Here is a 24,262-nt window from a genome sequence, read left to right on the forward strand (position 1 = left end):
GGTGGCCAGCTCTTTGGACTTCCCATGGGCCATTTGATGTGCAGATCTTATCAGAAATATTAAAATTTAACTAGGTATTTTTAATTACAAAAATGTGAGTCAAGCACATAAAGGGTTAAGCCGATGCAATGACTCAGCAAAGCTGCAGTTCGATATAAGCAAGTGTGCCTGTTGCTTAGTAACTCCTCAGTCTGAGAGAGCTCTCAGTGTGAGAGAAGCCTCTCTGTGTGAGAGAATGTGTCAGTGGAGAAAAGGCCTCAGTGGTAGCAGGCCTCACTGTGGAAGAATAGGCCTTAATGTTATTAGGCCTCATTGTGTGAGATAGGCCTCGTTATGAGGCCTCGTTATGAGAAGGCCTCATGTTTTTATAAATAGTGCAATCATATTATTTTGCTATAAAGAAAAGCCTCCTAAGGAAGATACCACATTGGTCTGTCTGTTTTTGTTCTTTTTATTACTTTGGGCTACTGGTGCTGGGTCACCCTAAGTTATTCTGCTGTGCGTTTATGAGGAGGGTCTTTTGTTAATAAGCCCACTCACCTAAATGATATTTTTGACCCTCAGCTGTTTGCTTTGTCTCCTCTTCTTGCTACATATGCTTGTTCTTGATTTTGCGTTCTTTGGCAAGGCTTAAACAGGAGAGCGGAGAGGATGAGTCAATAGAAATAGCATAAAATTATGTGATTCCTATCTTTGAAGCTGGTGCAAGGGATATGAGCCACGAGACAATGGTTCTCTCCTCTGCACCTCCAAGAATGAACATCCATGGTGAGTAACAATACCTCATTCTTCCTTGTGTGTTCTTAGACATCCAGGTTGCTTCATGGGAATCAGTCGACTCAGCTTATTCTCTCTGCTGCTTTTCCTTTACAACAAAGCACTTTTACACAGTCACACCACCAGCAACATCAGTCACAGCAGCAACAGCAGCAGCAGATTTCAAGGCACAGAAGTGACAGCATGAGTGAGGCTTCCAAAGTCCAACCGTAGTAGGAAGAAGGTATCCTTCTGGGAGGAAACACAGGGTTCTCCCATTAGAAATTGCACTGGTGTGTATGAGAGAGATGGCTACAGACTTTGCAGAATCCCAGTATTTATCCTAACAGCTCAGAAAGTGTCTGCTGAGGAATATAATGCAAAATACTGTTGGAGGTACAGTAGATATAAATGCAGAAAAATGCTGGAGACAAGGATGTGGCTACCTTTGCCCCAACTTCTGTGTTTCACTTTCCTTCAAAAGTCATGTACTGCCATGTATTAATTTGTCCAGATCAAGTCACAAAATATTTGGTGGACTAAACAGGGCACTTAAAATATTATGATGTTTTAAACACTTCTCAGATTAAGTGTTGCAATGGACGTGCTGTTGCTACAACAGCTTATTGTTTTGTTTTTTTTAGTTTGCCTGCAATTATGCTCCAAAAAATGTCAAGAGTTAATTTTTTCATATTATGGGACAGTAAATATTTTCAAAATATTGTGTGGAATCAATCTTTATTGTACAGATACTGTAAAATACTGTGTATATGTCTGGATAAAAAGCAAAGAGAGCAGAATATTTTATATGATGCATGAAACTGTTGGGTTTGAATATGTTTTCCCCTAATTTTCACACAATGCTCAGATTGCTGTTTTCATCTGTTATTCCTGTTTGTCTTCTATAACATGCGCCATCATTTATTCCCACCTATATTGTGGCACAATTCTCCTTTGTGGTTTATGTGTGATGTCATGGTTTGTTCAATCGGGTTATATAGTGTGCTGGTTTGTGGAATTTTTGAAGTAAATTATTGATGAAACTCTTTGAACTGTGGAGGGTTCAAGGCATTAAGTTTCATAAATATCATATGTCATTTCATTTGGAAAAACTCTAATTTTTTTCTTTGGAAAAAAATAGGAATTTGCACTGCTCTATTGTAGATGGTTTGGAATTTTGCTTCCCCAAAGCTATCTTTTGATATGATATATAGTTGGAAATATTTATGTAAAAAATGAGGTTTAAAAATATAAAAGTACTTTACAAGAATGTCTCAAATGTAGGAGTAATTTGCACAATAATATATTTGAATTTAATAATTGTAGGCACTTTTTAACCTTCTCTGTGGTGAGAGACCGAACTTCAGAATTTGTTGGAATCTTTTTATTCTCCTTTGAAAATTATGACCTTCATTTAATCGGAAAATGATTCAGGGTCATTTGAAACAAAACAAAACAAAACCCCATAGTGCCTTGATTTTGATTCAGGTGATCACATCATAATGAATTTATGACTATTTTTGAAGTCTTAGTACATTGTTAACACAACATTCTATATAGCTGTATCTCTACTGTATTTGTATGTGCATGTATTGTAATGCTCATTGAACTTTTTTTAGCAGTTTGACATTCTGCTTCTCAACCATTAAGTTTGCAGATACACATAATGTCATGACTTTTTATATATTCATCTAATAAGAAATTTGGTTCTTCTAAACAACGAAATGAGAAGCTAATAGTAATTAATATAACCACTTTGTAAAGCAGCTCACATTTTACATACATTTAATGGAAACTATAACTAAGAGATAATCAGTACTGCAGCCTCTGTGACACTGAGACTTCAGATAGCAAATTCATTTCATAAAGATAATAAAAAGATCCAACAGAAATTCTGTACATTAAAAAATAAACATTGAGTAGCTTTATGGTACTAGTTTTAAAAATCACATCTGCAAAGCAAAATGGGTTTTAATACCGAGCTAGATTAGAAATAAGAATATGATTATGAAGAAAGAATGTCCAAGTCAAGAAAGACAGAATATTATAGAGGAGCTTTATTAACATAACCAAAGTGCAGTGAGATGTTAAGAATGTAGTGCTGGGTGAACAAAGCTGCAATGCAGGGAATGCCATGGTAGCAAATGATAGGAGCAGTTCTCTCTGAGTTTATTTTCTAGTGAGTTCCAAATTGAGTACATCCATACCTGTTGACTCAACAAGTCCCATTCTTGTTGGGGACTGACAGTTACTAAATGTTTTGCATGTTTCCCCTCTCCCCTGGAAACGCGGACATAATCATCACCATCATAAAAAACGCAAGAGGATTTAAGAAGTGGAAAACCAAAGAGTTGGACTATTTTCCAAGGCCAGAAAATAGTGGGCATGAGTAGTATCTGGAACACCTTGTAGTTATAGCCTTGAAAGGGACTGTGGCATACCCTAAATTAGTCCAAAGTGTAGGAAGCACATATTGTGAGGACATAACTGCTTTAAATAGCATTGTCCTACCATGCCATTCTGCTTGTTCCAAATTACATTGTGTGTAGATAGAACAAAGATTTGTGCTTTTGTGATGTTGTAGTGAAATGTTGTAGGATTTGATTCACCACCATAACAGTATAGCACTCAGTAAACCATTGGGAGAGCTTTAATAGGATTTATAGGCAAGGATGGCAAAGCTTTAGTATTTATAAGAGGAAATGTAGAGTAAAGCTGACATATATTGATTACAATAACCTTTGTGGCTGTTTATTGAGGAGCTGTGATTTATTTGTAGTAATGGGTCATTACTACAAAAGTGGGGAAGCAGTGACAAAGTGAAAAATAATGGGTAAGGTCTTAAAAAAACATTTCTACTAAAGCTCAGGCAGTATGTGAAGGAGGCCAAACAAAAAGAAAAAAACGACCTCTTTGATATTAAAATTATGTTGGCACTGATGTTCTTGGCATGGTGTTTCTGATGACTGGTATATTTAAAGAGAAGCTACTGCTTCTGTTGTGTTTAATTTCCGCTAAAACAAGATGTAAGATTAGACTCTGGTGCACTGTCAACATGATCGTAGTTTCTGTAAGACTGTTGTCTTATCCAGGTAGTGCTGGAGGAATGAATATATTCCTCCTTCCGGAATTTAGTAGAGTCAAATCTCTGTGCCTGATTTTGAGGAGGGGGTGGGGGAAGTGATTTGTTAGTGAATATTGTAGTAAAGCACTAGTGCTAAAAAAATCCAACAAGGCCAACAGGATGTATGCTGAAGAAAAGAATTGTGGGTTAGGCATGCTTTAATTTTGGGAAGGGAAAATAAATCTCAGAGATGAGCCTTGGGAAATGTTAGAGGGAATTGTATAAATATTTTTATATTATATTTAATATATATACATATATACTATATTTGTACACATATTAAAAGAGTCTAGTCAGAGCTCTCCATATGCCTTCCATTTTTAAAAATTTAAAGTTTACTTGCTGGTGTTATGGCTCCAGCGTGTCGCAATTGTGTAGGCTGCCCACTTGCTGCCAACCAATAACAAAAATTACCCGACATTCATACAAGTGCAAAGCTGCTGGTCCTAATTCAGCTAAATGCTTAAGGACAGGACTGATCAGTACCTAGAATCACTGGAATTACTAATAGTTAGGGTAACCACATTTTGGGGCAGGACAGGAAACAGATTTAAAAGGCAGTAGAAAGAAGAATCTGCTCTGATCCTTGGCTTCATCAAGAAGCCAACCCCAAATGGTATGTTTTTGGCTGTGGAGATTGACAAGCAAGCCTGTTTCTCAAAAGTGCCATGTTTTTGTCCCTCCACACTGGTCATCCATCATCCTTGAGCATAATATTGATTTGGGGTAGAGGAAAAGATGTGTGTAAATGTAAGCACTTTATGGTGATGGGAAGAGAATATTCATTTGGAGGTTTTTTTGTTGTTTTTAGACAAGGGAACTGTTCATATAGAGGGTCCAAAGGAATCAGAATGTAGACTTATTGTCAAAAAGAGGCATTGCTGGGAAATGTTTCTCAATATGGTGATCCCTTTGAGGCTAAATATGCAGGCATTCATTGTTGGTTGGCTTGGTATCTAATGAATTAATCTACACATCTGAGCATTTTAGATCTTTTTTGAGTTGCACAATTGTCAGAGAGATGTCTTGAGGCTTGTGACGATTCTTAAAGATATGATTCTAAGTGGTCCTTAGGATTAAAATGTGTAGAGGGTTTACAGATGTGGCCTTGAGTAGACTGCTTCAGTCACTATGATAGTTCGTATGTTTAGAGAACGCTCATTTTGTTGTATGTGTGCACGCATGTGTTTTCTGTTATGGTGTCATGTGATTTAGCATGTCAGACTCATACATTGTCTCCCAGGGAAGTATGTTGCTAAAACATATGTGGTGGGGAGGACTGGAGGGAGTAGTTGTACTTTAAAAGGGAGGAAGAGAGGGTCCATTCTCCCTCCCCATCCCCAGTAAAAACAGTTGGAAATCTTTTTTTAATAAACCAAGTTGTATACAGTTGTCTGAAGATGAATGTTTAACAGTAAATGAGAAAAGCGTTGAGAGATTTTAAACAAAGTAATTTGGATGCTTATGAAACTGGGTAGTTTGTCAATATACATATATATATTTTTAACACTACATTCCTTTGTCTTTTAATAAACAAGTACTTTACAGTCTGTGTTGCTATGCTTCATGCTTTCTCATCCGCATGGGTGTTAGCCAGCCAGCATGATATTGCTAAGATAATGTATCTACCAGTAACACAAAAAGCAAAATGAAACACTGTGTATGAACAAAATACTGTGTTGCCTGATACACAGATCCCAGCTCTAAGGAGAGGTGCTGCACTAGTAGACAATCAAAATCTATGGAAGACTTTGGGGGGGGGGGGGGAGGTGGGTTCTTAAAGATACAGCTGCTTTGAAACTGTTTTTTATTCTTAAAAGTATTTATTTTTTAAATTGTCTAATTGGATACTTTTCAGTGTTGATTTCACATCGTCTTGGTTTTGCATTTTTAAAATTTGGCATTAGATTTGTATATGTAGACAACCTGTGCAATTTTCACGATCTGACATCAGGAAACTGTAGATATGGTTCCCTAGTGTTCATGTGATCATTACCAAGTGTCAGTTTTTAATTGAATAAATATAACATTTGAAATTTCTGCTTCTTGTAGCTTTACAGTGATGATAATGTTTCTGGGTATCTTTGTGTCTTAACCTTTTCTCAGTCTGTCTGATGCTACAGTCCCTCAGCAAAAAATAGCATGGGGAAGGATGGGGTTTGATTGCTCAGGGTGGGAGTTGCTTATGCAAGTGATACCAAGGTAAACATACTGAATCCACATAATGGTCCTGGTGTATTATATTCACAGAATAAAACTGTTTCCCATTCATTGTGCCTACCGCTTGCAAACTCAAGATCAGAAGTACTTTAGAGCTCTTCCTCACTACATAACTAGAGCACAATAATTCCTTGTCAACTGCCATGGTTGCATCCTATGGAATCCTGTAGTTTGGTGAGAAGTTTAAATTTTAGTAAAAAAAAAAAATTAACCCCCTAAACCTGGGTTTACTTACCTACAAGTCAATATGTGTACTCTGAGAAGGTGAGAAGGAACCACTTTCTCTGAGTAGTGACAAAAGGAAAAATCTTACTCTATCCTGGGAGAACCTAAAAGAAGATCCAACTCCCTCTACTCTCTGTGATGATGCTGCTTCTGGCCTTGTTTGTTGCCTGGATGGGAAAATGGTGGCTTGCTGCCTGAAGCAGTACTGGTGCTTTTCTCAATCCACAGAATGACTCTCAATTTCCCAAAGGGTCATGTTGAAATCCATCATTTTTGGCCCCATCTCAACTTACACAGGAATGTAGACATAGTAAGTGCTTAATCATAGAGACTAAGAGGTTAAGAATATTGGGACAGTATCGTAAGACAAGCAGCCTTCACACTTGCCACCTTTGTGAAATCACCATTAAACCAGGACAAGAAACACTTGCACACTACTTCATGACCTCAGTCAGTGCAAAGTCAGAATCCCAGGACATGTCGTTAATGTACATTTAGTTCATGCAAGAGCACTTGTCACAGCTCTGGAGTATTATACTGTGACTCCTTAAACTAAGGATGTTCCTCAGTAAGGACTAAACTCAGGGTAGAAAAACCAGTTTTTCAGGGGACTTTGTTTGCTTTTATTTGTCCTAGATTAACCCAGTCATCTAAAGCATTAGTCTGCAATGATGGTGAAAGCTAATGTCACCGGCTCCATAATCTTACACTCCAAATCAAAACTGGCCTTTTGTACTTTGTGAGAACAATTATGAGTCACACAAAATGTGTATTCATAGCTTCAAAGGTGTATTCAGTTGTCCTTCGACTGCTTGGCAAGCAGTCATTTCCCCCTTATCAGTGTTCAGAGCCAAGTGCTATTTCTTATTCAAAGGGAAACACTTCCTGCACAAGAAGCAAGGTGTCACCAAGAAACTATTCAGGTGTGTAGGACTATAAAGAAGCATTTAAGGAAAAAGAAATTGGCCCGGGGGGGGGGGGGGGCACCTAAAAACACAGTTGACAAGCCTGCTTAGTGGTCATGAAAACTTGGGGGAGGAATGTAATTGAGTATTGTAAAGGAAGGTTTGGCTCACTGGCTGGAATGGCCAATAGACACACCACACACCAAACTGTTTTCTCAGTAATAAAAGAATAAGGTCAGCTTTACAAAGGATTTTATTTTTTCAAGTAATCTCTTCATCCTGATGAATTATACATACAGTAATATTCGCTCTTTGGCTATTTAATCCTTTTTTTTAAACTAGGAGTTGTACAATGTGTGCTTACACCCCTGTTTTGGAAAGGTGCTTTGTTTCCTACTGCTGCTATACTGTTCATATTGAATATGCATACACCAATTCTAGCATGTGAACTACTGCAATTACAGTACTCAGAAATGTTTGTTTTCGACTATTTAGAAAACGACAGTTCAACTGTCAAACTGAAGTCATGATAGAATTGACTTAAAACAGGTAGAATAGCAACCTTTCCCAAAAAGAAATCACAGAAAAATGAGCTCAGAAACACTGAAGGTTGTCAAAAGGTAATGTTTCATATAGTTCAACATCCTGATAATAAATTTACTACCCAATATTTTCCTCTGAATTAAGCTAAGTTATTACATCTGATGACACCTAGTTTCTTCATGTTCTTAAATATTATACTTTAGTACTAAAAGGAAAACTTAACTAGTACATTAACCTGGAAATGCAACCAATGTTTAGCATAAATACAAAAAGATTTTGTCTGGTAAATACCTAGATGGATTGTGTATTTGAATACATTTAAGTTCTGAATAGCACACTCCATACCAAAATAACCTGATTCACTGCAAAGACATTGGTTACAAATTTAGGTATTTATACATTTTTGTGTAGGAGAGCTTAGTCTGAAGAGCAGCTCTTCATCCCCCCCACTTTCAGTTTTGATCGTGGAATAATGTGCTTGGATTGCAAGATCAGAGGCAAAAGGTTCTCCTTGATATTTAATATTAGACACTTTATAAGGCATGACTGCTAGCCATGGGCAGCAGTAATTCATCCAAATGGGATCTTTAGGCAATGGCTAGTGGCAATCTGTAGGTAAAGTAGCAAAATCCCACTTCAGGACCTCAGTTCACCTGAGCAAACATTATTCACATCCCAAATATTTAGAGGAAACGGATCTGCAGCACGCACTGTGTCCATGAAGTGTTACTATAAAAATTACAGCATCTCAACTTCAGTGCTTCTTTGACTAAGTAGCTGTACATTATATACAGACAGAAAGGACAGAATTGTTGCTCCGAATTCTCAGTCTTTCCAGTAACAGGAAAAGCACCTCATTAAAAACCAGCATCTGGGCTTATAAATAGTGCAGAGAATGCAAATGCTAAGAAAACAATGCCTCCTATGATTGTCACTGCAAGAGAAAACAAAAGAAAACAGTTAAAACTGTAAGTAAAGGACAAATATTACAATGCACAATAGGATATTACCTTAGAAAACCCCCATACCTCCAAAGTCATGCTCAACATGTAATAATAATAATAATTTATTTATATTCTGCCCTATCTCCCCGATGGGGCTCACAGCAGATTCTAATCACAAAAGGCAAGCATTCAATGCCTGAATACAACAACCAATATACATATAATGGGGCTATGTGTTTGTAAAAATGTTCACTGTTTTGTGTTTTGTTTACACTGTAAGTTGTTATTGTATGTAAATAAAATATTTATTTAAAAATAATAGCAAAAAATAACCCAACCTATAAAAAACAAATTATAACTTAACTTCTGGAATTACGATAAAACATATCCTAGCAAGTAAATTACATCAACATAGAACAAAGCATCAAACAGAAGCATAAATGTAAAGAAGCTTGTGAGTTCTGTATAATCACAGCTACATACAATTTATTTTTCCCCACAGCCGTGAAGTCACAAAGGGCAGAATCAAATGTATCCTCACTGTTTAAGCACTGTGTATTTGTAAAAAAAAGTCAGTGTAGCTCATGCGTAGAAAGATCTGGCAGGCCGACATGAAGAAAATGGATGTTGTAGGCAATAGAGGCTTTTATAAAATGCTATTCTTCACTTCCCCTCCTGCAATTTATCATGCAAAGTGGATAATTTACAGTCAACATAAAAAAGATGAATTTGCAAGGAGGAGTTAGGTCATCAAGGTAGAACTGTTTAAAAATATAGGAAATATTGGAAGCTGACTGATAATAGCTTTATTCCAAAAATCCATCTAGTTTATTGCACTGTCTGCACTAGTGCTACTCAAAATTGCTGGTTCATGGACCAGTGCCAGTCAATTAGCCATCAACTGCCAGTTCTTGGGAGAGTTTCCAGGAAAGAAATAATTATATTGTCGAAGGTTTTCATGGCCTGAATCACTGGGTTGTTGTATGTTTCTTTGGGCTATATGGCCATGTTCTAGAGGCATTCTCTCCTGACGTTTCACCTGCATCTATGGCAAGCAACCTCTGAGGATGCTTGCCATAGATGCAGACAAAACGTCAGGAGAGAATGCCTCTAGAACATGGCCATATAGCCCGAAAAAACATACAACAACACAGAAATAATTATAGTCAATTGTAACAAATACAGTATGATATCCTACATCAGGCCGCTTAAAAGCACTGGTCTATGCTGTTTATGACAGAGTTTTCAACCAAGGTTTCCTGGAACCCAAGGATTATGTGAAAGATCATGATTGGAAAAAAACTTTTAAAGCTGTAGATATAATTTCTATGGAAAGTCCCTGAGACCCGAACAAACTTACAAGGATTTCTCCAGGGTAAAAAATGATAGAAAAGCTAATGTGGGGCCTAACAGGAGACAACAGTCTTCCCCAGGACTACTTAGGAGATTTCAGTGACTGAACCAGCAACAATTTATAATCATAGAGTTGGAAGAGACCACATGGGCCATCTAGTCCAACCCCCTGCCATGCAGATAAAGCACAATCAAAGTACCCCTGACAGATGGCCAGTCAGCCTTTGTTTAAAAGCTTCCACCACACTCCAAGGCAGAGTTCCACTGGTGAACACCTCTTACAGTCAAGAAATGCTTCCTAATGTTCAGGTGGAATTCATGAATAGAGATGCAGTATTTCTAGAGGTGTTCAATCCATGGAAAAAATGAAGACTGAGGAAAATTTAAAATATATGCAATACTTATTTCATACCAAAACATAAATCTTTTTCATGATTTCCTTGACATAAAATGCTGCATCCATTTGGCATGCAGTGGAACCTTCACATCCACTGGGGCTTCATTCTATTAAATATGAAACCTTAAACTGTATGTGTAAAAGGATGAATATACTGGATAGGGCTTCAAACTGGTGCACACGTGCCCTATTTTTTTATCATCAGAACAGGGGGAAATGAAAACCACGATTTTGTAATACATCACAACACTAAGGACTAGATCTGCAACATATCTTGATATAAATTTTAACTCAACATACAAATACAAATATTGTCATTGGAATAAATGATGGACAGGTATATTCTTGAGTGTTCATTCAGGGAAAAGTTCCTTCTATATACTTTACATTAGTTGATATACACTTTACACTTTCTAGGTCTGCACCTAATATCCTTTTCTAAGAAGTTCTTGGGGCCTCTTTTGGGGGGGGGCTTTGCTCCTTTTATCTCAAGAATCATACCAGCATAAGTCTCTGATTTCCTCACTCTTTTTAAAACCTTACAAATCTTGGAGAAGTGCCCTATTCTTTTCCGATTTGGCTCCGTACTTGTAAAACATTCTCTGAAATCTGTGCAGCAATGAGTTATAGCAAGCTACTTCTTCACTGCCAGCATGCCCTCCTTTGGGCAGAATTTCAACCTGAAACTGCTATTTGGACGATAGTCAAAACACTGAAATGTTGAAGCTGCCAACATGATGTCTCAATGGGTTATGGCTACCAGAGACACTCAGACATTCTCTTATTATTGAAGATACATTGCAAGGACATTTTTAGAGTCCATGTATGTACAAATTGCTTTAAGCTGCAAAACAGTATCTAAACTTTAATATTCCCCATGTTCATGAACTTTTCCAATAAAGACCACACTTACCAGTCCGGACAGAGATTTTTTGTGCTATCATTCGCCCTCCAATCACTGCCAGGCCGGTACACAAACTATGTCCAACTGTTCCCCCCACTGCTACACCATAGGGATCCTGCACAAAATACAAAGAGTTGACTTTAAGTGCAAGATGAAAGCTACACATCTTGACAGCACTTTCCTTAGTGGGAATACATATGACTTCAAAAGGTATACACAGGGAAAAAAATAGAGAATACTGTTAACTAAGTCAAAATAGGGGTGAATCACAAGTTTGATGTCATTGTGAAATCGTTCCAATGGTGACAGATACCTGTAGGGTTAAATATTAAAGCAGGGAAATAATGGAAAAAAGTGCTTCCCCAGCACATTTTAAATACATACTTGGCTTCAGGAACAGAAGGACAATCAAAATACTGGCCTGATTGCTTAAAAGGGCCCAAGTTACATAGCAACGTGTGCGGCAGCCAGGTGATTGCAGTAGCAGCAGTCATTAGCCAAGAGCATTAGGGGAATCTAGGAAAAAGGATCTACGTAGGTGGCTGTATCTGACAGCTGTTGCTCTAATCACTTGGGGGCACAGAGAGAATAAAATAAGGGATTCAGACCCTGAAGCAAGTGAGTAAATGAGTGAGTGTGCAGGCAGTATTATTATATTACAGTGTTGTCCTATTGCAGTACACTATGTAACAAAATTTAAAAACTTCCTGGTTTAAAAGTGTTATTTTCTGTTTAATTGTTCAGTGCTTACTTTGAAAGTAGTTGACATACTCCAGAAACTTTGTTTTAATGGCTGCCACAAATAATGTTGAATTGGTTGAGACTCTAAGAGATATTCATTGAAAAACTATAGCAAAATGTGCTGCAGGATGTCCCACAAAAACAAAGCTTTTGCAGTTTAATAAACTTTCCCATGTTTTTATGTTAGAACCAATTAGGAAATGACATTGATAACCCAGGAACAAAAATCGTGTTACACAGTGTTATCAGCCAAATTCTGTCCCCAAGGAATATGTAAGTTTCTTCCTCAATAGTTATGAAAAGATATGTAGAATATCACACCCCTAAGCACATTAAGCATGCCTTAAAAACATCTTAATATTGATGTAACTGAATATTGATGTATTGATGCCAGGCCTTGATTTGAGACTGGAAGCCACATGTAGTCACCAATTCACAAAACACTGATTAAGCAGACAGGACTGGAGATGGCACAGTTTCCGGCCTACAATAGTCAGACACACAATGATGACACTAACATTGAGATCTGTGGGGGTCCTGCAGAGGCCCCAGCACTTCCTCAATGACTGCTCACTGGTGGGGGTGGGTTGCAGATGCTTCTCCAATCCTGCCAGCTTGCACTGGTGCAAGGAATGCAGTTTGAGGAGGCTTCAGGATTTTAAAGTAAATTGGGGCTCAGTGGTTTGCATTTGAACAGTTATGGTATGTTGAAAGGATGTTGAACTGAGCTTATAGTTTGTTAACAGCAAATTCCACTATTATTCAGTAAGGAATTTAAAAACACACGCAAAGCCCCTTTCCAGAGAACTTAAAGGACAGAAATAACATAACACATGATATTTATTATTAATATGGATGATAAATAGACTAAAAGTAAAAGCATTGCTAGAAAGAACCAGGAGAAGAATAACCATGTTTAAGCTTTGTCCTTAATGCAGCCATGGCATTAAACTATCTACATCTAACCAGATCTTGAGAATCCAGTCTTTGTGGTTTGACAGTAGACATCTCTTACATGATGAACTCACCTCTCTTGCTGCCAGAACTATTGTTGTTAACTGGGAGCGGTCACCCCATTCTGCTAAGAACGTCAAAGTAAAAGCTTGCACAAAAATTGGAGAAATAAAATGCAGCCATTTCCTCTGAGGCATAGATGGACCAGTTCCTGTTTCCACATCTCCAGGCCCATTTAACAGTTTTGTTCTTTGCAGCTAAACAGAAGAGGAAGATGTTAGAAAACAATACATTACACTAGAGGCACCATATCCTGATTTTTGAAAGCTAAGTAAGGTCAGCCCTGATTAGTACTTGGCTGGGAGACCACCTAGGAATACCAGTTTCTGTAGGCTAAATTTCAGAGGAAGGAACTGGCGAAACCACCTCTGGTTATTCCTTGTCTAAGAAAACCCTTAGAAATTAATTATAGTAATGGGCAACAGCAACGTAAAGGCACACATACTGACACACATCAATGCCACAAATACTTGACTATTACTCTAGTCCCAGCTGTCTTCTTTTTCTTTACTTGTCAATACTGTTGGAATAGTGATTTATCTGTAAAGACTTCTAGGTTACTAAGTCTGGAATTTTATCTGTAAGTTAAATGTTTCTCCTGTTATTATTCCAAGGGGGAAACAGAATTATCTCAATGGGGGGTGGGGGTGGCAATGTATGGACTTCTCCCACTATTTTTGCAGCCACTCTAGACTTACCCACCCTTGTTCAGACTGATAGTGGTGACATTAAAAATTGTGCAGAGGTGATAGTTCCAACATAAAAGATATGCAAGGCATGCATATTTTGTTCCTTCTTGCAACACCTTCGTGATACAGAAATTGTTCAGTTAATGTAGTACTACATGGTAGATACCCCTCTTAGCTGGTATAGTTATTTTGTCAATTTAATGGCTATTTTTATACAAAAACCCCAACACAAACAAGGCAAATTAACAATGCAAAAGAAACTGTGTGCTTGTTTCTTAAAACATAATAGCCTTTTGATTGGTTCAGTTTATGAAGCGGAGACCCCAGTAGCGCAATGGGTTAAACCCTTGTGCTGGCAGGACTGCTGACCAAAAGGTCAGCGGTTCAAATCCGGGGAGCAGGGTGAACTCCCATCTGTCAGCACCAACTTCTCATGCAGGAACATGAGAGAAGACTCCCATAGGATGGTAATACACCCAGGCATCTCCTGTGCAACGTCCTTGCAGACAGCCAATTCTCTCACACCAGAAACGAATTGCAGTTTCTCAAGTTGCTTCTAACACACATATACGCAAAAAATTATGAGGCTCTCTAAACCTAAGCTAAGACAAGAATAAATTGTTCAAAGGTCTCTAGAGCAGCCTCAATGTCACTTGTTTGGGCATAATTTTTCTTAGGTTTAACTATGCTCCTACTGCACCAATCCTAACCAAAGAAGAAAGAATAAATTTGTCTAAGCAGCCAGTGGCACTCTGTTAATTCTTTGATTTCACCAAGGTCTTCCACAGTGCATGCACCTACATACTTTTAACTTACTTCTTCGTCTTTCTTCTTGAGTTCTGCTTGAACTTCCTCAAGCTCTTCCTGACCCTCATCTGCACTCATCTTCAGGCCTTCCCGAAGCATTCGGATGCCAAAAATGGCAAACAAGGCTGTTGACACATAGTAGGTGTATACTCTGGGGATCACAGTGGTGGCATAGCCGAATAAAACTAAGGATAGAAAAGCAAATAACAGGTTGACTGCAAAGTACAACTTGCTCATTTCCTTTGCCTAACAAAATTCAGCTTGCAATCTGGGTAATTGAAAATTACACATTCTGAGTTATTTAGGAAATGCTAATCTCTTCCAGAAAAGACCAAGCAGGTCCTTCTAAAATATTCTTGCTTTCAGTTCTTGCTAGCTCTTCCGGACTGTTGCAATGCACCTGTCTCTTAAAAGATCCACCAACTATTGATCCCACTGAATTCTGACATTTACTGAGCTTAGAAAATAACATTTTTGGACTACCAGAATTCCCTAGTTCTTTTACCGTTACATCACCAAAATTAAGGAAGCTCAATTGTTTACATAGTTTTGGTTCTATGTCTTATATTCTAACAGTACAAAGACCATTTTTCTTAGTTTAGAGCAGTCCTACATAAAGCATACAAACAGCCACTCTACAGTCATCAGCTAGACAAATTACTACTGTGTCCTTAGATCCATGAGGTCATATAATGTATCGGGAAGTTAATATTTATACAGGTTTGCACACTTCCAGCTTGTACTGGGGGGATACTTTTTCCTTGTTTAGCAAATTGGACATGACTTATTTTTGTATCTTCATTTTTTTCAAACAAAAAAAATCTAATTGCCAAAATTAGTATCTTGCATTTTTTTTTTTTTGTTATTCAACAGACAATTTCCTGCTGAATGTTTGAAATTGCCTGGTTAAATATATGCCCTGGGTTATACTCCTTTTTTTTCTAATACAGTCTTTCAGCAGATCAAGTTTACTATTTGGATGCAAAATGTTTAATCAATGAAAATCAGTTTCATGTGTCACTTTTAAAGGCTACTGTGATGTCAATTATTAATAAATACATTGCTGATCTGACTCTGAAAGATGAAGACATCACCTGTCTTTTTTTATACAATACCAGCATCACAGTAAACTCAACAAATTAGCAACATGCAAAATGCTGACACTTAGTAAGATTTCTTCCATGAATTGCTGCGACCCTTGTTTTCTGAAGCAGAAACAGTTGTAATAGACAATACACAAAAAGCATGCTTTGGATGTGCTGTTTTCCCTCTCAAGTAAGTACCACCTCAAAGAGTTTGACATTAATTCATATATTTCAGGACAGAGTTACCACAATACTAACCTGATAAACAAGTCATCAGCCCTAAGGCAAGCATAGCCCCAGCTAGCACTGTTAAGCGGTTGTAACGCATTGCCATGATGGCTGCAATAAAGAAAGTCTTATCACCAAGTTCAGAGACAATGATGACAGAAATGGCAGCTACAAATGCATGGATGAATCCCAAGTTAGTCTTCTCTGTAGAATCTTCACTAACAGGATGAATGGGAGCAACAGGGGTGGGCCCTTTCTGAAAAGGAAAAAAAAAGAAGCTGTTTTCTTTCAAGTTGTTCTACAGTTTTAAATATAACATTTAAACAATCAGCACAATACTTGGATGAACTTAATTTGAACATCTGTAACATTCTCCTAGCTCCCATCTTTAAAATAACTAAGTAAAGACACAATGTTTTCAACATCCTCCATAAACCTTCTATATACTTTTCCAATACTATATTATTTATTGAAGAGTTATGGGATACAAGAAAGTCACATCATGTCTTATGATCCCTGATTTTGCTAATACAGATGTAACTTCAACATGGGTTTAGAGATTTTCCAATATTCTTATTATAATATAGTACATTTGCCAAGTAGCTTGTCACAGCTGCATTATTTAGTATTTCTGGCACTTCAGAAAGAAGCTACCTTTAACATTTGTTTGTATCTTCCTAAGGTCACCCAAGAGAAACATGAAATTGAGAAAGAAATAATTCAGGACAAGAAGCTGTTGTTAATTGCATTCGCTGAGAGATGTGTTGAACAATGACAAATATGTATCAGAAGAAGAGCCATGAATGCCAGTGGCAACCCGAAGGCCACACTGAATGTGTTAGACTTTGGCAGTAAATAGAAGAATCTCTTGTTTTCCAAGTATGAATTCAAGAACTTAAGGAATATGAATGCTCATCCTGGAGGCTAAATCAAATCCATATTATTCCTGCAGTTTACTTACAGTAGGAGACATGAAAGTATTCCAGTTTTTGTGTCACAATACATCTCTTTAGGGCAGGGGTTCTCAACCTGTGTGGCCTCAGGTGTTTTAGTCTTCAGCTCCCAAAAATCCTAACATCCGGTAAACTGGCTGGGATTTCTGGAAGTTGTAGGCCAAAACACTTGGGGCCCCACATGTTCAGAACCACTGGTTTAGGGGAACAATAATTGGGACAAAGTCTACCAGTATCATTCAGAACTATTGAACTGAAAATTTGACACGGTTATTCTAATTCAAGGGCAATGTTCTTTACATCGCTTTGAGGGCATCAAGGGATGTCAACTAACAGCTACACCTTTACTGATAACTGTTCAAGGCATCTCATACATGTGTGTGCATGCACACATATTCAAATCTCTAACACCTATGGCATTTTTAAACAATGACATTTATTTGCCTTGAATGAGACTCACTTCCAGGTAAAAACCCAGCTATAAATTAAAATGGGAAGGGAATAGCATAATTCCCACTGACATATAAAAACAAAGTAGCAATTTAGTTTGGTGAATAATGTGCCTTGTTACAAAACAACTCTGTTCATTCATCAGTTAAATGGCTAGTTTTAGCCAATCAGATTGGAGCATTTCAAATGTGGGTTTTTTGGGGGTTTTTTTTTGTATTTTGCTACAAGCTCCCTCAAGCAAATCACAAACATTAACTCCAGCTCTAATCCCATGCCTTCTAACCACTTCAGCATATTTTCCTTTTACACTAGCATTCTTATTAGCAATTAAAAGCTTAATAAAACTAAGCTGTCCTGATTTTATCTTGGAAGGTAATACAGTGAACACTGAAGTATGAAAATACTTTGCACTTCAGACTTTGAGTCAACTGCACTCTGGTAATTTTCATGTTATACTTTTGCGACCTCTTACATAAACTGCAATGACTCCAGAGAGTTGTTCACTTCTAAGGCTGGTGGGTCCATGATCACAGCCAGTCCTCCTCTAGGTGCTCTGCGCTGGACAGGAACTCAGTACCAAACCTCTGATAGCTCCTGACAACCTGAGGCAACTGAAGGAGCTTTGGTAAAATCAGTGGTGAATTGATGACCCTTGTGGGAGCACAGTGCCCTGCTGGCTTTGCCTTTAAGTCAAACTCATCTCACACATAATCTCTGACTATGTTGGCAATCTTTTGTTTGCCACTCTGCTTAAAAAATTCTATAGCATCCTTTGTCACAAGACACTTGTGTGGTATATGACAAGAGGAAATAATATTTAACAAAAACACTGCGAGAAATGAATTTGAAGCCTATATTTTCATGAATTCAATCTATTTCATCAGATGCATTGAAAATGTTGCATAGATGCACAGTCCAGGAAACTGTAATATTGCTCAAACATGTATACACTACCCTTGATTATACCTTATGAAAATAATAGATACCCAGACAGGTTTGGGTAAATTACAGTAACTGTAAGGTTTTAAAAATAGTGAAAATATTTAAATATAAGTTAGGTTTGCCATTTTAAGACACTCACTGGCACTCAACTGACATACAGAACATGTTTCACTCTGCTAATCCTTTGTCACGGATGACTCAAACTGTCAGTTAAAAATGGGAGATTAGGAACAAGAAAAGTTGGTTTGTGTGTAACAATTGCGTGAACATCTCTGGTTCACTTAAGATTGCCTGCCCTGATTTTTCCAGTCAGATCAGTTAAGTCATGTTGTAACGGTTAAAAGCTTAAATTCCTATACATTTTGAACAAGAAGCACCTTTACAGCAATGTGGCTTCTGCTCTTTTAAACCCTCCTAATTACTATATCGGAAAAAGTCATAAATGTTAAAGATCAGTACAACTTTATATTAGCAGTATTTCAAAAAAGAAAGATCTTGAAGGAAGTGGTCTATCAATATACTAATGATCTGATATGCTCACCAAAAAAAAAAAAGGAAAGTATTACTACTAGAGCCTCTGAACATGGAAATTATCACACATAATCCAGAGAAGAATGATGAGTAAGTTGTCAACAGAAACATTAACTACAAAGTAATGTTTATATCACTAGAATCTGAAGTGCCACATTTTACCTAGTAGCAGCAACATTTCTACAAGGTTTCTAGGTTGCTGAGAGGACATAGTGCCCTGAAACACCTGGTTTGGGTCAGTACCTTCATTATACTGGAACATTATTCTTAAAATGCTGATCTCCAGCTGGGCTATACATAAGCCATGTATCTCACTCAGTCCTATAAGTACTTTTTATATGTGTAAGAATTGCTTCACATTTTATGTAACAATTGTATTCTGTGGATACAGTAGTATTTGTTGCAACATGCACAGAAATCTGTATAGTAGGTCACAAGAACCCAAGCTGAAACATTTGCCCCAGGTAGAAAGCAACAAGGAATATGGAGAGAGACTGAGAGAAAGCTCTTTGAGTCCTACCAAGATGTCCAGATCTCAGGCAGGGCTCTCGCATTTTGGTAACTCTTAAAAGCAACAGAAATTCTGCAGGAGAGGTTTTTCATCCTACAGGGTGATTTATCCATACTGACTTACTATTACCATGCAAGAGTTAAGGGAAACAAGAGCCCCTCTATTAAGAAATATAGCAAAAGCCTGAAAAAGTCAAAGAAGGCAATCCCTTTGCTGCCCTCCATAATGATTTGAAAGAGGTGCCAGCCACATTCCTGTACACTTTCACGAATGACAAGCCAGTTTCCAATCAAGCATAATGCTGTCAGTTATAGTGCATACATTCTCTCGATTTAATTATTAAACCCACCTCCTTAATTATCTCTCCTGTTCACATGTCAATTTAAAAAAATCCTATAGGAATGACTACTAATAATAATAACAACTTTATTTTTATACCCCGCCGCCATCTCCCCAAGGGGACTCGAGACGGCTTACAAGGCAACAGGCCCAAATACAGATAAAACCAACCACAATAAAATCAATCAAATAAAACACAATATAGTAAGAAACATCATCATAAAACAGTCTTATGGCTGGGATAAAGTCAACACTGGATTCGGGTACAAGTAAGTGCAGAGCTTCCTAAATGGGGCCAATGGAAAGTGTAAGATTCAAATAACTTTGGGATAGGAATATCCTTAGTGTCATAAGCCAAATAGAAGGGCCACAATAAAGTGTAGAACTTAAAATGGCATTGAGATAGTTTTCCAGTGAAAACTGCCTAATCGAAAGCACAACGGAAGATCCAGGTTTTTAATTCCAGATTTTTAATTTATATTAATGCCTTCAACATGAAATCCATAGGAAAGAGTTCCTATGCATAATGGATATTGAATAAGGTTACAAAGATTTTGATGCGTAATAGAGACTGTTTATTACGCACATCATACCATCAGATTGTTTAGAGACATACTTTTCTCCTCTCGATTCCATCTCTTAGTATTTTCAGTAATGGACAGAAACAAAAGTCTTTTCCATGTAATTCTTGGCCTTCCACTTTGAAACTATGATTTCTTAAAACTGCTCATTCCACTCTATGATCATATTCTTTCTGCTTGCAAGGCTTTATACTGTATGTAAAAAAGAAAACTTTCTCCAGGTATATTGAAAGACACTTCTTTTCAAGTGTAAAATTACATCATACACTTCTCTCGAAGTGGATCATCCTATATAGGTATCCAACAAAAAGGTAGGGCTTGGCACTTTTCTCTTCACATCAAAACACTGTTCCTTTTTTCTTCACAGAAAAGAGAAAAGTGTCTCTGTGATAAGTATTGGAGCCGTTCAAGTAGTCTAATACCCACAGAATAAGTCAAAAAAAGAGTTTCCCTTAAGCTATCTCTGTGTAAAAAGCCAAATAGCAGTCAGGTTTTTCCAGCTCTTCGACCGCTACACTTGCTGACCCAATAAGTCTTATGGCAATGTCAATTCTTACAGTATAAAGTTTCATGAGCAGAGACATATAATTCATCAAAAATGCAAAGTACTGTGCAAAATAAACAGACATATTTGTTCTCATGAACATGTGTGTGTATGAGAAAACAAAGAAATCATTCCATATAACGTAAATCATTCCATAATATGTTAGAGTCCTGGAGGTCACATTTCCTTGCAAATTTAATGAAGCAGGATCTAATTCAGTACTTCCTTTAGTGGTGTTTGCTTTAACCAAGTATTTTTAAAGTAATTTCAACATACATTGGGAATGAGAGCTGCTCTCTAATCAACACACTACTTTTTAAATGTTTCTCTTCCATCTCTCACACATAAGCCATGCTGAAGGTGTGCCTTCTCCACCTCCTCCCAACTTATCTCAATGGAAAGGTTGAAATTGTAGGAGAAGAAAAAAAAGATTAAATTTAAACATTAAGAAGAACTCCCTCGAAGGAAGAGCTGTTTGGCAGTGGGACTATGGAGGCTCCCTCTCTAGTTTTCGAGAAGAGGTTGGGTGGCCATCTGTTGGGGGTGCTTTGATTGTGCTTTTCCAGCATGGCAGGGGGTTGGACTCGATGCCCATATTTATTCATTTATTTATGATGTTTATATGCCGCCCTTCTCACCCCAAAGGGGACTCAGAGTGGCTTACAAGTTATATGTAAATACAATATATTATATTATTAGCATAGCACAATATTAGTAACAGACATTCCCATATTGTATTACACCAGTATACTGTAATATCATTATCAATATTATATGTGCTAACAATATATTATTAGCACAGCACAATATTAGTATTATGTATTACGATATACCACTATGTATTACTATATACCACTATAATTTATATTATCTATATAAATAAAAATGTAATGTTCGTTTGTGATATTCACAGAACTCAAAAACCACTGGACGAATTGACACCAAATTTGGACACAAGACACCTAATAACCCAATGTATGTCCTTCACTCAAAGAAATTGCTTTTGTCATTTGGGAGTTGTAGTTGCTGGGATTTATAGTTCACCTACAATCAAAGAGCATTCTGAACCCCACCGACAATAGAATTGGACCAAACTTGGCACACAGTTCTCCCATGACCAACAGAAAATGGAGGGTTTGCTGGGCAGTGTCCTTTGGCTTTGGACTTGTAGTTCACCTACATCCCGAGAGCACTGTGGACTCAAACAATGATGGATCTGGACCAAACTCTACACAAATACTCAATATGCCAAAATGTGAACACTGGTAGAGTTTGGGGAAAATTGATTCTTATCATTTGGAAGTTTTAGTTGCTGGGATTTATAGTTCACCTACAATCACAGAGCATTCTGAACCCAACCAACGATAGTATTGGGCCAAACCTCCCACCCAGAAGCCCCATGTGGGCCACAGCAACGTGTGGCAGGGGACAGCTAGTTAGTAATATTACATGTAATATGAAATATAGAATTATTATATTGTATTACATTGTAATATTATCAATATTATATGTGCTTACAATATATTATTAGCACAGCACTATATTAGTATTATGTATTATTATGCCACTATACTGTAATATTACTAGTAATATATATAGTAATAGTAATAGCTCTATATTAATATTACATGTAATATAAAATATATTTCTTATATTTTATTATTTAGTAATATTATACTGTATTACATTATAATATTATATGTATATACAATATATTATATTATTACCACAGCACATCAGTAATATATGGTGTCTTCCAATTCTTTGTCCCGATAAAAGGAGGGGTGGGCAACGAGGCCCTGTCAGGCCCCTGGACTACAATTCCCATCATCCCACTGGGCGCCGTCGCCTAGTAACGACAGCCGGTGGGGCCTGAAATGGGAAGTGACTCCACCTGGGGAGCGAGGATGGGCTAATAACGCCATATGGTTTGGGGAAAAGAGCGAGGCCGTTCCTCACCTCAGCCCGAGCGACTTCCGGCCCTTGAACCGCCGCCGCCTGCTGTGGCTCCAGCTGCTGAGGCGGAGGGGGCTTCTGCTGCTCTTGCTGAGGCAACGGCGGCGGCTCTCGCTCGTTGCCGGCCTCTGGTTCCGCCGCGGCCCACAGCGGCCCGGCGGCCAAGAAGGCCAGGAGCAGAAGCCGCGGAAGGCCCGCCATGGCCGGCCCGCAACCCGAGCGACTTCCCCGGCTAGGAAGCGGAGCGCGGACTCCTAAAGTGGAGGAGAAGGCGGCACCGCTGTCCCGCCGCCATGGCCGCTTCCTCCTTCCCGCGCCCTCAACCAACCCTGGCTTCTCTCTTCGCCACGCCAACGGAGCCTTGGAGACGCCCCGCCCTCGCTCTGGAACCGCTTCTCCCATTGGTCGCTTCGCCTTTCGCTCAGCCACTGGGTTTGGAAGAGCCCCGCTTCCCCCAATTTTAAAGAGAAGGAAAGCGACAGGCGCCAGCGAGTGGGCGGAGCCTAGCGACCGGGATCACGTGGTTTCCCCTCGCGCTCCTTTTCTCTCCGCCCCGCCCACTTGAGGAGTCTGCGCAGTGCATGCGTGGCAGCCTCCAAGACTATTATTGTCCTATGTATTGTCAAAGGCTTTCATGGGTGGAATCACTCAGTTCTTGTGGGTTTTTTCGGGCTATATGGCCATGTTCTAGAGGCATTTCTCCTGACGTTTCGCCTGCATCTATGGCAAGCATCCTCACCTCTGAGGATGCTTGCCATAGATGCAGGCGAAACGTCAGGAGAAATGCCTCCAGAACATGGCCATATAGCCCGAAAAAACCCACAAGAACTGAGTATTATTGTCCTGTTAGGCCCCCTCCACACAACTGAATAAAATCTGGGTTGTTGTAGGTTTTTCCGGGCTATATGGCCATGTTCTGGAGGCAATTTTTCTCCTGACGTTTCGCCTGCATCTATGGCAAGCATCCTCAGAGGTAGTGAGGTCTGTTGGAAGTAGGAAAAATGGGTTTATATATCTGTGGCATGACCAGGGTGAGACAAAGGACTTTTGTCTGCTGAGGCTAGATGTGAATGTTTCAGCTGATCACCTTGATTAGCATTCAATGGCATGGAAGTGCCTGGGGGGAATCTTTTGTTGAGAGTGATTTTATGTGCCTGTTTGTTTCCCCTCTGTTGTTTTGCTGTTGTAATTTTTGAGTTTTTTAATACTGGTAGCCAGATTTTGTTCATTTTCATGGTTTCTTCCTTTCTGTTGAAATTATCCACATGCTTGTGGATTTCAATGGCTTCTCTGTGTAGTCTGACATGGTGGTTGTGAGAGTGGTCCAACACTTCTGTGTTCTCAGATATTGTGGATTATCAGCCTTCAGGCATGTAGCCAGGGGGGGGGGGCTCGGGGGGCTTCAGCCCCCCCCGAAATTCTCATGGTGGTTCGCGAAAAGGCCTTACTGGTGCATTATTTAAACTGTTATGTTTATTAATATCATGATTTGATCACCATTCTCAATATATCCCATATGT

At 38.4% G+C, this 24,262-nt stretch overlaps 2 protein-coding genes across 4 annotated transcripts in view; one reads left to right on the forward strand and one right to left on the reverse strand.

Annotated features, from left to right (window-relative positions):
* The window catches only part of CLOCK (clock circadian regulator), a 53,747-nt gene extending 47,831 nt beyond the window's left edge, over positions 1–5,916 (forward strand). For all 3 annotated transcript variants that reach the window (XM_060778540.2, XM_060778538.2, XM_060778539.2), the window contains exon 22: positions 808–5,916. In XM_060778540.2, coding sequence (XP_060634523.2) covers positions 808–990 — 183 coding nt within the window. In that variant the 3' untranslated portion in view covers positions 991–5,916. The remainder of the gene's footprint in view (positions 1–807) is intronic.
* A 1,549-nt stretch (positions 5,917–7,465) lies between these two features.
* On the reverse strand, positions 7,466–23,174 carry TMEM165 (transmembrane protein 165). Its single transcript, XM_060778536.2, has 6 exons — positions 22,746–23,174; positions 15,966–16,191; positions 14,632–14,807; positions 13,141–13,323; positions 11,381–11,486; positions 7,466–8,707 (listed from the first exon to the last, which is right to left on the reverse strand). Exons 1-6 carry the CDS (start codon positions 23,142–23,144, stop codon positions 8,631–8,633), a joined length of 1,167 nt encoding a protein of 388 aa, XP_060634519.2. The 5' UTR covers positions 23,145–23,174; the 3' UTR covers positions 7,466–8,630.
* Positions 23,175–24,262: the final 1,088 nt, after the last annotated feature.

The sequence above is a fragment of the Anolis sagrei genome, chromosome 5 (assembly GCF_037176765.1).
Source record: "Anolis sagrei isolate rAnoSag1 chromosome 5, rAnoSag1.mat, whole genome shotgun sequence".
NCBI classification, from domain to species: Eukaryota; Metazoa; Chordata; class Lepidosauria; order Squamata; family Dactyloidae; genus Anolis; species Anolis sagrei.